Consider the following 13,189-nt stretch of genomic DNA (forward strand, 5'->3'; position numbering starts at 1 on the left):
CACTTCCTGCCCTGGCCCGGTCACCAACCCAGCCTCACCTAGCTCACATGGTCATTGTGAAGATATAGAAGGTACAAAATGGCATCAAAAGGGAACTTAGTGCTTGTATCATCAACATCAAATTTGGGTTCCTTTAACCAGACTGATGTATCTTTGTTCCACATAGGGTCATGTTTTTGTGCTCCCCCTTCCCCAATTCAGTACAGTTCTTTCTATTTCCTTTTAAAACCTTATAGATTCAAACAGCGAGATGTTCTTATTCGGGCACATACCATACCCTCTCCATAAGCAGTAAATCTTATGTCCCCCCAGGCTGGACTCAAAATCTCACCAGCCCCAGCTAGAATGGCCAAAGGCAAGGAATGATAGGAGCTACAACCCAGCAAGAGACATCTGGAGGGACACAGTCCCCCACCCCCCACCTGCAACAAAGTGAGAAAATACCTGTACGTCAACTTCTTCCTTGCTCTGACTTTGTAAGGTGTCAACCGAGGGCAAGGCAAAGACGCTGGCAATGCAAGTGCTGAGCAGCTTCTCTTTAGGCCAATGAGAAGGCTCCACGTGGCTGAGGAATGGTGGTCGGGGGAGAAGAAACAGAGCATTCAATGTGCGTTACGATTCTTCCTTATGGAAGTGGAGCGGTCAGCTTAACACAGAAAAAGTCCAGAGTACTGAGGAAAGAAAATAAACTATGTCTGAGCTGTGTAGTGCCTACTGGAATGGGCAGGCTACAAAGGGGTAGCCACTGACCTGAATCTGGTGTGGGTATGCCTACCTTGAGCCCATGGCTCTGACTGGAATTCAGAACTACCAGGGTCAAGATCAGAGGACTCCATGCTCACCAATGTAGGTCACGTGATTCGTCAGTAGCGCAATAAAGCAAGACAATCCCTTCCATATCAACGGAGCTGAGACGGGTTTGGCTTTTCTATGTAGTTTGTTTCAAATAATTCCACAGATACAAATGATAATAATAATAATAATAATAATAATTCTTTATACCCCACCCATCTGGCTGGGTTACCCCAGCCTGAGGCAGTCTCTCCCTGATGGCATTATTCAACTCTATTCTTAGCACTTTTCTTCTGAGCTTTGCTTCAACATTTGGGTCACGGGGGGTGTTGGGTTGTAGATCCGACATACCTTAGGTCCTGAATGAGAAGCATCCCCTGACAGCGCAAAGCTGTGGAGTGTGAGTCGATGCTGTCCAGAGGCAGGTCTAAAATCTGTGCCTGTGAAAGAGCAGCAGCAAATTCTGTGAGGAAGAACTGTTCACGTGTCTGCTCTGTTCACCAACGTTGCTGCTACAGCTGCACTAATGTGTGATTTCCTCCCCTGCACTGGTCAAACACTGACACCAATTTTACAAGCTATTAAATACACAAATAAAGGATGTGCATTGCATCTGACTCACCATTGTTTGCTCCACCAGCTGCAATTTCTGATTCCCATGCTGATAGTTTTGATTACCGTTCCCACTCATTTTTGAATCGAATTCCTGTGAACGCATATGAGACTAGCAAGAAAAGGGTGGAAGATTTTGATAGCACTTTCACATATGACCGTATTTGTTCAGAACCAGTTTCCAGAGCCAGTTGCATCATAACATGTGAAAGGAGGGCAATAGAATGCCGAATGGCATTAGACATTCTGCTGATTGCCCGGTATTCTCTGCTTTAACACAGAAAACACGCATTGAACATCAAGCCAGTAAGGTAAAGATAAAGGACCCCGGATGGTTAAGTCCAGTCAAAGGTGACTATGGGGTTGCGGCGCTCTTCTCGCTTTCAGGCCGAGAGAGCTGGCATTTGTCCACAGACAGTTTTCTGGGTTGTGTGGTCAGCATGACTAAACCACTTCTGGTGCAACGGAACACCATGACAGAAGCCAGAGCCCATGGAAATGTTGTTTACCTTCACGCTGCAGTAGTACCTATTTATCTACTTGCACTGGCATTCTTTTGAACTGCTAGGTTGGCAGGAGCTGGGACCGAGCAACAGGAGCTGCCTCCCTCATGGGGATTCAAACCACCAACCTTCCAATCAGCAGCCGAAGAGGCTCAGTGGTTTAGACCACAGCGCCACCGGTGTCCCCAGCCAGCCAGTACAGTGGTACCTTGGGTTACATACGGTTCAGGTTACAGACTCCGCTAACCCAGAAATAATACCTCGGGTTAAGAACTTTGCTTCAGGATGAGAACAGAAATCGCACGGCGGCAGCGGGAGGCCCCATTAGCTAAAGTGGTACTTCAGGTTAAAAACAGTTTCAGGTTAAGAACGGACCTGCAGAACGAATTAAGTACGTAACCAGAGGTACCACTGTACTGGGATACAGGAAGGGAGCAGTATCTTTTTCATGGAAAGCTGTTTACTAAGACTTTGAACATAATAATTGGAAATCAGTACCATCTCTGCTTCCTCTATTTCCTTCACTCACAATCAGTTCGCCTTCCCTTAGTCTTCCCTGAACAAAGGCAAAAAAGTAATCCCTATGATTATACAAGGGCCAGGTCGTCTGAATGGGAAAAGGAAGACTAAGTTCTAAGAGCTCAAGTCACCATAGTAAAAAAATAATAAAAAAGAGGAATATTTTTATTTTGCAAGACTTCAAGACTTTGAAGTCAGCAAATTATCTATAAGCTAACATGGAAGGTGAGTCCGTGACTGGGATGGGCCCATGAGAAGAGGGACCCTCATTATACTGGTATAGTCTGATCTCCTCCGTTAGCACCATACCCCAAATTGAAATTATCTACTATTCACTAAAACTTTATGCCTTCCAAAGTTGAGCTCTTGCACTGAAATGAGTTCTGAAGCTATCTAATATTAAGGTTCAGGTATATGCAGAATATTGCAGATGTGTATTTACTGTTGAGAGGAAAGGGCAATGTTAGAGTTAGCAGAGTATTAGGAACAGGTTCCTACCATTTTATCACGGTCATCAGAGGCTAGCGGTGTTTCCTTTTCCTTTCCTTTTGCGTCATACAGCATCATTCCATAGGCATTGCTGGAGGTTACTGAAGCTGTTACAAATAAAAAGTAAATGGAACTGAGGTTGCAGTTGGTACAAAAATGTCTCCTGGTACTGTTACTCTAACACAGGGGTGGATAACCTTTGGCCTCCCAGATGTTGCTGCCATCATCCTTTGTCAATGGCCCTGCTTGCTAGAGCTGGGAGTTGTAGCTCAGCAACATTTGAGGGCCAAAGGGTTCCCACCCCTGCTGCCGGGGTGTGTAATAATGAGCCGAAGACTAAGACATGCAAAAATCTCCTTCCTCCAAACATAGCTCTTTTGTTCACTTCTAATCTTGAGCCATTTATTTGGGACTCTTTCTTTGAAACTCAATGGTAGGTCATCAGGAAGTTAAAACATAGTTTCATGGTGCAAATTAAGACTTCCAGCTGAGGAAGGGTTCTATGCAAGTAGAAATCCTCCAATTGCAGTCTTCATCTAACTTCATCTAACCATAGCGAGAGTATGGGGTTTTGGTATCTATCATCTACTTACCAACATTATTTCCATTCCACTTAATATATAAAATATATCTCACTCAGAGTTCTTTCTCCAGTCTCTGCCCCTTCTTCGGCAGTTGCTTTAGTAGACTGGTAAAAATCTAACTATCAAATTGCCAGTCTAATTTTGGTACAACGGCAAAATCAGAGCCGAAAAAGACTGATATTTCTTTACTTCACACAGGCCCCAAAGCTGTTTGGTCAAGTACTTAGGAAGTTACCTTATAGTGAATCTGGCTATTGGTTCATCTAGTTCAGTACTTGATTACAATTTTTCACACAAGTGCCTGCTAGGCATCAGTGAGGAGCCTGATGTTTCAATTTTGTGTAAGTTCTGCCTGGTGGTTTAAAGTAGTAACAGATGCATTGTTGCACCTGTGTTTTATTTTACCACATCATTTAAAAACTTGTTATCTCACTTTGGAATTGCCCGTGGCAATAAAAAGTGGGTAAGAAATTATTTAAATAAACTAAACTGAACTGGGTGATATCCAATGTGAGTAAACATCACAGTAGATTCCACGGACTTGATTCCAGTGGGTCTGCTCTGAGTGTCACTTAGCTGGGTATCATCCACTGACTTGCAGTGGCTTCCCAAGGTCTTTTGGATGTTATGGTTCCCTAAAGATAAACATTTAGAAGCATTAACCTAGGCAAATAAGGTTGAAGCTTGTGAATTGTCAGACGCACATTGGGGAATGAGCTAAAAGATTCGAGTTTTAGTATTTATGCCTTATATATTATACTTAGTTCTTCACTCTACATATTTACTCTCCAAACCCTAGAGGTCATTTGTCTTCACCTTCAGAAATTGTATCTGGCAGGCAGTTATCCAGCAGCAGGGGATTCTTGGATAATTCTGTCTTTGTCGTCAGGGGGCACTGTTGAATTGTTTGGACTTCAGCTGACTCTTCATTCTCAGTTTTTTTTATTTCATTTTCCATCTTTGGGATCACAGAGAGTTTATGTTTGTTTGTTTGTTTGTTTGTTTGCTTGTTAAGTACCAGAAGAGCAACTGATTCTTCACCAGCTAGAAAAAGATTGATGGTATTGTCCTTCCCTCCTTCATTCACAAAGATCTATAGTAAGATCCATTTTGAAAATCTTGACCCATAGCTTGACTTCTCCAGACTTTGGCGTTCCAGTCTTGAAGACCGATGTTCACAACATGAGCAGTGTTCCTGTATGAGAGTCAGGAATTTAGAATATCAGTGATGCCTCACTGGTGAACTTCAAATATTTTGCCTTGCAGATTTTCGGCTGGCTTTGGTCCTCCTGCTGTTGCATTGCTGTGAGATGGTTTAAGCCATGCTTTAGTTTAGTGTCACCTGAATCTGGGCTCATCGTTTCTCTTGCTCCAGACAAAGTACATGCCACAAATAAAGTTTGCCTCCAGTTCTGGAGGAAACAACTCATGAGCCCAAACTCAGGCAACATGCTAAGCCAAAGCATGGCTTACTCACAGCAGGACTTGTGGATGAACAAAGTGGCCTCCATCTGGCAGCTTCCACACTCATGCATTCACATCAAACCATGGGTTGACTTACGTGTAAACTAAGGCATATAGAGTTGTGGTGGAATCAAGCCTTCACATTGTGATTAGGGCTGAAGAATGTCCAATACCCTATTAAAAACAAAGCAACTGTATTGGAGAGGACCCCAACAGCCAGACTCTCTTCTGAGCTGATCGGTAGAGAGTTCTGTGTACATACAGAAGCTATCAGCTTTTATAGAGATGGTGATGTTATTACAACTTGATTAATTAGAGATCACAAGATATTAGCTGGGGGGGGGGAGGAAAACAGCATTGGTGGTCAAAAACCCTTCACCTTTTAAATTTTATGCTTGTTTTACGCTCTAACCATGAAATTTAGATAGCAAATGGCTCAAGCCTATGCAGTCCAAGATCCTTGCAGAACCCAGAGCTATATATTTTGGTTCCATAGGCAGCTCTTCTAACCCCTTTAAGAGAAGAAAGTATAAAAGACAGTCTAGTGCCTTTGTAAAAAGAAAAGTTGACAACCAATTCAGATTTTGATACGACATGTTTGGAAAGCAGTAGTCAGCACTGGGAATGTGAAAACCAATATGCCTTGTGGTTGGAATCACAGCTAAAGAATCTCTGACAGATGACCATCCAACCTCTCTTGAAATACCTCTACAGAAGGACAGTCCACCACCTCCCGAGGGAGCCTGTTCCACTGCTGAACAGCTCTTACTATTGGAAATTTCTCCCAAATGCTTCATCAGAATCATTTGAATCCACTTGAATTCAGGTCCCATGCTCTGGAACAGCAGAAAACAATTTCGCTCCATCTTCCATGTGACAGCCCTTAAGACATTTGAAGCTGGCTGTCATATCAGTTCTCCTCTCCTCCAGGCTAAACATATCCAATTCCCTCAACTGTTCCTCATAAGACTTGGTTTCCAGACACTATCATACTGGTCACCCTTCTCTGCAGACCATCTAGCTTGTCAATATTCTTCTTGAACTGTGGTGCCCAGAACTGGACACAGGACTCCAGGTGGGATCTGACCAAGGCAGAATAGAGTGGTACTATTACTTCTCTTGATCTGGGCAGTATACTTCTTTTATAAGAGGCTCAGCTGATCCCTACAGAAAGCTCACACACTTGCTTACTTGTTGGTGAACACGCACAGTCATTTGCTAGTTTCACATTCCTTTTCCTCGGATGGAAAAAAGGTCTTACTAGTCAATGTCACAATGGAGATGTTTGTGTCATCATTCAAGCCAACAGTGCTGGTTGTATAGTATCTAAGATCCTGAACACAATGGGTAAGGTAGCTGACCATGGTTATAGAATAATACTCGCTGTCTTGAGCAATGCTCTTTCCTTGGACCTGTCTTGTATCCCTTAGCAGTATGCTATTGTTTTGGGTAGGTTATCATCCCTACTTCCATCTCTCAGTTTCTTGGGATTTGCATAGAAATAATCCATAATTAAACATGCCAAACAGATTTGTTACATTTATATTTAGTATCTCAGAAACATGGGACTGAAAATCAGTAGAATTGCCAAGGCGACCTAGTCATGTACTAAATGATGCTGAAACATTTGTGGATAAAGGTATTAGACCAGATACTGAGGAACTGATGGACGCAACCATAGAGACTCAGTTGAGCAGATCAGAAAAAGAAATACACTTGCTTACTTGTTGGTGATTGCTCCCAGCCGTTTGCTGGGTTCACATTCCTTTTCCTCTGAGGGAAGATAGGGCTTACTAGTCAATGTCACAATGGAGAGGTTTGTGTCATCATTCAAGACAACACTGCTGGTTGCATTGGATCCAAGATCCTGGGTAAGGGAGCTGAACATGGTTGTGGAATACTGTAATACTTGCTGTCTTGAGCACTGTCCTTTCCTTGGCCCTGTCTTGTATCCCTTAGCAGTACACTATTGTTCGGGGTAGGGAATCATCCATACTTCCACCTCTCAGTTATTTCTTCTGTCAAGAAGAATGATTCCGAAGGAGCCCTCCACTTTTACTGGTCCAGGGAGGATGGGTGAAAGAGAGCCCAAGTATATGAAACAGAGAGACCCCCCCAAAAGGGAGGGTAGTCCCCCCCCCAACTCTCCCGGTCACAGGAACACAGTGGGAGGAAGCAACCTGGCATTTCATTCTCATCTCGTAGCACACCAGAAGAACACCAGCAAGAGTAACTACAACCCCAGACGAAACCAGAGTCATTATCCCAGGAGACGCAGGCTTAATGCAATGGCTGCTTTTGCTTACATGCTGATCTTCAAGCAGGCCAATCCAAGCCATATTTATTTGTGGATAAATTCCACTGAATTCAGTGGGCACAGGACTTCCTTTGCAGTAATTCTAAGCACAGCGAACCATGCCTGGTTATGCCTGGCACACCCAGGGGGAGCCAGAGTCTGGGTCACATCCTGGTCCAAAGTGGGTCACAGCAGCAGCACTATCACCACACAAATATCTGGTAGAGAGAGAGAGAGAAATGGGTTCCCCAATGCACTTTGGGGTTAAAGGAGAGTCCTGGATTTCAAAAGGTTGAAAACTACTATCCTAAGTGATCAGTTTGCTGCTGGTTTGAGATTTGTACAATTTGACGACAACGATGCTCTAAGCAGACTGAAGCTAAATTCCACAGAATAGGATTTATTGTAAGGATGCTTTTATTCCCAAGAAAATGTGTGAGAGATAGTAAGAAAAGGGGGGGGGGGGGGGGAGGAGAGAACAATGACAAATCATGGTAACATCCCTACCAGATATCTAAGTTAAATGGTTATGCACTTAAATGGTATTTCAGAGTACTCAAAGCACTCCACCTATGTAGTTCTTGTTTGGATGTAACAAACTATGCTTTTACATTACATGAACAAGTACAGGGATGGGGAATGTGTGATTCTCCAATTGTTGAACTCCCATCAGCCCAAGGCAATGTGACCAGGCCTTCTCAGAGGCCTGGGGAGGCTCATAGACCCCTTCCAGCTTCTGAGGCCCCATAATAATAAATGCAGTTATATGACAACATGCAAGAACAAAATGAGGCATGTGGGCGGGGGAGGAGGAAATAAGACATAATTAGATTTTTAAAAAAGAATACTTTTCCAGTCTCTTTCTGTGCAAATGCACTTATTCTTGAGGGAAAATCTTGCTTACATGCAATGTCACATTTAGCATGTGGCAAAATCTGCATCACTTAACAAAAAAGTAATGTCTTTTATCAAATCTCAACTCTTATTTGCTTAAATTTGCAGTTCTGAACTTATGAGTGTATTGCAATTTGATCCGCTGTACATAAAAACAAGTTGCAAAACTTAACAAGTGCCTGTATTTGAGGCCCACTTTAAGCTAAATTGTTGTTGTTTAGTCGTTCAGTCGTGTCCGACTCTTCGTGACCCCATGGACCAGAGCACGCCAGGCACTCCTGTCTTCCACTGCCACCTGCAGTTTGGTCAGGTTCATGTTTGTAGCTTCGAGAACACTGTCTAACCATCTCATCCTCTGTCGTCCCCTTCTCCTGGTGCCCTCCATCTTTCCCAGCATCAAGGTCTTTTCCAAGGAATCTTCTCTTCTCATGAGGTGGCCAAAGTATTGGAGCCTCAGCTTCACGATCTGTCCTTCCAGTGAGCACTCGGGGCTAATTTCCTTAAGAATGGATGCATTTGATCTTCTTGCAGTCCATGGGACTCTCAAGAGTCTCCTCCAGCACCATAATTCAAAAGCGTCAATTCTTCGACAATTCTTAAGCTAAATTGTCTTTCTCCAATTGGCTCTGAACATGGCAAAGGGTGAGGGAAGATGGGAGGTGTAAGCCAACACCTTCTAGAGCAGCGGTTCTCAACCTGTGGGTCCCCAGATGTTGTTGGACTACAACTCCCATCATCCCTGAACTCTGGTCTTGCTAGCTAGAGGTGATGGGAGTTGTAGTTCAACAACATCTGGGGACCCACAGGTTGAGAAAGGCTAGGGTCACAGGCTTTCCATTCCTAGCTTACAGTGCAATCCTAAACATAGCTACTCAGTAGCAAATCCTATTTAATTCAATGGAGCTTATTTCCAGTTAGGTGGGGCTAAGATTGCAGCCTTACTCTCTTAGCCATGCTCAATGCTCACAACTGCTTTATCATTGGGAAAAAGTTACAGAAGTGTTGGTACGTCATATTTAAAGCAAAACAATATTCAAACTTAGCTGTATATCTTTTAATTAAGTGAAATGCTTATGAATACTGAAAATTCAGATTACAGTACATGATCTTAAAGAGGGGAAGAACAGCAGCAGCCTATTTGGCAATCAGGTGTCAGGATTTCAGAATAATAGCCAATTTAATTGGCTCACTCAGAAGCTCAGCATTAACCAGGTTCCATTAATTTTGTTGTTTGGAATTTGTTTTCCATACTTAGAAATCAAACCCTACAGTCAGAAGAGGAAAAAATACTTTTAATCAGCATGCAGATGGGGGTGTGGGGTAATACTCTACTCAAGAAGGCATGATTTTTCTTATATAAAAAAAAAGTTTACGAAGATCAACTTGGTATATATTTTTTATCAAAGTCCATCTCGAATTCTTCCAGGAAGTATTTGACTAGTATAATCAAGACCCACTAGTATGTAAACAGCAACTCAGTCTTTGAATTCATGTAGCTGATGATCAGATAGGACAGATCCAGTTAAGTACTCAGACAATGAGAGTCCCTCACACAGAGGCACAGCGCACCTAAGAAAAACTAGAGGTGGGGATTCGCCTTTTGCTTCCATGACCACAGCTGCACTGGCAAAAACATTACTGCAAACTTTCTTTTTACCTTAAGGCTTAATCACATCTAGCTTCAGACTGCTGTCTCCCAAATAATTGTCAAGCAGGACACTATTATTATTTTGCATAACAAAAGGCCGGCCTTTGGTTATGCAAAATAAGCAGTGGGAAAACTGTGGCCCTCCAGATATTGTTAGCCTACAATTCCCATCACTCCTGGCCATTGGGTCATGTTGGCTGGAGATCATGGAAGGTGCAGCCAACATCATCTGGAGAGCTACAGGATCCTCACCTTTGCAGAAGATCCCAAATGTACAGATGGAACTGTCTGCTGCTGTTGAAATCAAAGGGCAACCAAATTTGCACATGAGGCTTTGGCATATAGGCAGCACCATATCTGCCTTCGCAGTAATCCTTGGGCTGGAAGTTACAAATAAAAATAATTCCCATAGACTCCCATAGCCATATGCTTAAGATGGCAGAGGGGAAACACTGACATTTCGGTATTCAAAAGCTACACATCCAGTATTTAGCGAGTCTGCACTTTACTCAGCAAGTTAACAATGGCTTCTTTGGTAAGGAACAAAGTCTCATTAGTATTTTGATTGCATACTTCAAATAGAGAAGGCTCTTCCAAAACCTTCTTGCCACCTATTATAACATAGGGGTACCCAAGTTTACTTGCATCCTTTAATCTTTTACCAATGGTGAATTGTGTCCGGTCATCCAGTACTATCTCCTCCTTAAGCCAAGGGGCTGCTTCAACAATACAGTCATATAAATCCTCCAGGAGCATTGCTCCTTTCTCCTCCTTGCTCCCTCTCTTTGGGGGAATAAGGCAGACTTGATATGGTGCAATGAGGCTTGGCCACCGAATGGCGTCCTCCGTAGAAAGCACCTCAATGGAGGCTGCAAGAATCCGAGTCACACCCAGCCCATAGCAGCCCATTTCAGCCAGAATATGCTTATTTTCTGCAGTGCGGACGGTAGCATTAAAAACAGAGGAGTATTTTGTGCCCAAGAAGAAGGTATGGCCAACTTCAATCCCTTTGTACTCAGCTAGTTTCCCTTTGCAAACTGGGCAATGCTTCTCATCTGGGTTTATCGTTTCCTCATTGGCTGCAAAGTCACAGCCTGTGCACATCATCAATCGGTCCTCACCAATGTCAGCGGGCAGCTGGAATTCATGAGACATTGTCCCCCCAATGCTTCCAGTAGCTGCTTGGACTTTCACAAACCGAAGGCCTAAGTTGTTGAATATGTTGCCGTAAGCGTTGCACACAAGGGCATAGGTCTGGAGGGCAGCTTCCTTGGAGGTATCAAAGGTGTACATATCCTTCATATAAAATTCTCTGCCACGCAGCAACCCAAAGCGTGGTTTGGGCTCATCTCGAAACTTTCTTGTTACCTGGTACAGCAAGAGGGGAAGCTGCTTGTAAGACAAATGGCCTTGGGAAGCGATTAGGTCTGTGACGGCCTCTTCATGAGTAGGCCCTAGGCAGTATTCTTGATTGTGCCTGTCTGCCAGTCGTAATAGTTCACTGCCCATGAGTTCCCACCTTCCACTGGCTCTCCAGAGCTCTGCTGAGCTCAATGCGGGCATGTTCACTTTCTGACCCCCTATAGCCTGCATTTCTCGGTCTATCACTCTGATGAGCTTCTCCAGTGCTCGGACAGTGTAGGGCATATAGTGGAAGCAGCCGGGACTGGCTGGGTAGATAAGTCCTGCTAGTAACATCAGTCTCTGACTTTTACATGTCAGTTCACCCGGTTTGCTGGTTTGCTGTGATGCTATGCTATCCTCCCGCAGATTCATCGACTGGAAGTGCTGGGATACACACTTTTGTCTTGCATGAAGATCACAATAAAACCTGCAACACTGTTGCTGCTTTTGGCACCAACCAATCCAATTTTTCAAAGCAGGAAGAATCGTTTTCCCTCTTCTGAGAAGCCCATCCATTTTGAGACTCACAGATGAAGCTTCTCTTTCAAATCTGCAGGCAGAGAGAGAAAATAAAAGCAACTCGTTTCACATAAACAGATGCACATTTTATATCTAGCCAAAAGAGATTCCCCACATATTTTAGCTACTGTGAGAGCCGAATGCATTGAACACAGCCTGTTTGGCTAAAAATGGGGCTGAATGGTTCTAGCTGATTCAGTTAATTGGCAAATAAATGAGGAGTTTCTAGAAGAATGTGCTTCCCACAATTGCCTCAAATGATGTTTAAGACCTGCTTCATCACCTTCAAAATGTATGCACAGGCACAAAAATATACATTTGCAATGCTCACACAACAGCTGTACAGCTTCCCCTGCCCCACTTAGGGTACACATCTGCACCACAGAAAAGGCTTAATGGCCCTTCCATTATCCCTGGCCATCGTCCCTGACCCATCAGTCTGGGGCTGATGGGGCTGCACCCAGCAATACCTTCAGGGCCAGAGTCTTCCTCATCCCTGCTGCAATACAAGAAGCTGCATGTTTTAATACCAACAATGAGCTAGCTTTTCCTATAGTTGCAAAGATAACATTTGAAGAGCCACGAAAAGCAACCAAGTGCCTTCACGGTCCAAATTAAGAAGCTGTCCAAATCTGTTAACGCCTCCAGAGACTTTTTGAGGAAGCAGGAAAAGAGAAAGAAGAAATTCCCCTGCGCGTCCCCCAATTACATTGCTATTGTAACATTCGCGTCATTTCCATCACAGGGCACCTATCTCTATGGTGCCTGCTTTGACATTTCTGCGAAGAGGGACGCCGGCGGATTGGGCGCAAAGTTGCAAGAGCTTCCTCGGGGGGAAGTCCCACCGAGCACAAGCAGGACTTCCTTCCGAGAAAAAACACAAAAGCACTGGACTTGCACGAACCTCGCTGAACTGGAAGCGCAGCCGAGTCAAGTTTCATACGGAGCAGCTCCTTGAGAAGAAAAGCGACCACAGGCGCCGCTGAAGTGCAGGACGCAGTTTATATCCCCGGGGAAGCCTGCAGGGCCAGACTCGTCCTTGCAACGGTCGCCGGCGTTACCACCCTGCGCTGCAGCTTTCCAGCTCTTGCAGCGCCCGTGGCAGAAACCACGCGGCGGCGGGACTGGACGAGCAACACAGTATGCAGCAGCTGCGCATGCGCAGCAGCGATGCCCCGTCCCTTTCGGAACGGAGGCGGAACCATAGAGTTGAAGGAAAAGAAGAAGAAAGAGCGACGCTCTTTCTCTCCCCCTCTGTCTCGGGCGTGCAGATGAAGTCCGCCAATAACCATGGCGATTCAGGTTCAGGCAGCCTCTCGTGACACGTGAAGAGGCCTTGCTAAACAGCACCCCCACTCTTTAAGTGTTCCTCTTTTTAGGCTCCTTGTTGCAGAAGTTTCAGTTTGCCGGCCCAGAGAAATGGGAATAGATATGAATTAATAAAATGACTAACTAAAAAGGCCAA

The 13,189-nt window shown here is 44.3% G+C and overlaps 2 protein-coding genes across 20 annotated transcripts in view; both read right to left on the reverse strand.

Annotated features, from left to right (window-relative positions):
• MROH7 (maestro heat like repeat family member 7) overlaps nucleotides 1-10,098 on the reverse strand; it is a 29,808-nt gene extending 19,710 nt beyond the window's left edge. For 7 of the 18 annotated variants that reach the window (XR_014513005.1, XR_014513007.1, XM_083448018.1 and 4 more), the window contains exons 1-7: nucleotides 6,155-6,173; nucleotides 5,061-5,137; nucleotides 4,316-4,694; nucleotides 2,925-3,022; nucleotides 1,415-1,516; nucleotides 1,144-1,232; nucleotides 445-565 (exon numbers count right to left, since the gene is read on the reverse strand). Coding sequence is in view for 15 of the 18 variants with exons in the window: in XM_083448018.1 (XP_083304144.1) it covers nucleotides 445-565; nucleotides 1,144-1,232; nucleotides 1,415-1,516; nucleotides 2,925-3,022; nucleotides 4,316-4,457 (552 nt within the window). In the remaining 3 variants the exon portion in view is untranslated. Of the gene's footprint in view, nucleotides 1-444; nucleotides 566-1,143; nucleotides 1,233-1,414; nucleotides 1,517-2,924; nucleotides 3,023-4,315; nucleotides 4,695-5,060; nucleotides 5,138-5,669; nucleotides 5,795-6,154; nucleotides 6,246-6,687; nucleotides 6,713-10,053 lie in introns of those variants that run through there. The other 11 variants (XM_083448017.1, XM_083448015.1, XR_014513006.1 and 8 more) reach the window with 10 other exon arrangements.
• Nucleotides 9,193-12,856, reverse strand: PARS2 (prolyl-tRNA synthetase 2, mitochondrial). 2 transcript variants are annotated; one of them, XM_083448153.1, is made up of 2 exons: nucleotides 12,629-12,856; nucleotides 9,193-11,755 (listed from the first exon to the last, which is right to left on the reverse strand). In XM_083448153.1, exon 2 carries the CDS (start codon nucleotides 11,719-11,721, stop codon nucleotides 10,291-10,293), a length of 1,431 nt encoding a protein of 476 aa, XP_083304279.1. In that variant the 5' UTR covers nucleotides 11,722-11,755; nucleotides 12,629-12,856; the 3' UTR covers nucleotides 9,193-10,290. The 2 variants fall into 2 exon arrangements, with proteins under 2 accessions (XP_083304279.1, XP_083304280.1); XM_083448154.1 differs by lacking the exon at nucleotides 12,629-12,856 and adding an exon at nucleotides 12,475-12,567.
• Between the last annotated feature and the right edge of the window lie 333 nt (nucleotides 12,857-13,189).

This window comes from Podarcis tiliguerta (genome assembly GCF_965153285.1).
Source record: "Podarcis tiliguerta genome assembly, chromosome: 6".
NCBI classification, from domain to species: Eukaryota; Metazoa; Chordata; class Lepidosauria; order Squamata; family Lacertidae; genus Podarcis; species Podarcis tiliguerta.

Coding starts and splice junctions, on each gene's coding strand:
- PARS2 (XM_083448153.1), bottom strand. CDS start 11,721: ATGGATGGGCTTCTCAGAAGAGGGAAAACGATTCTTCCTGCTTTGAAA.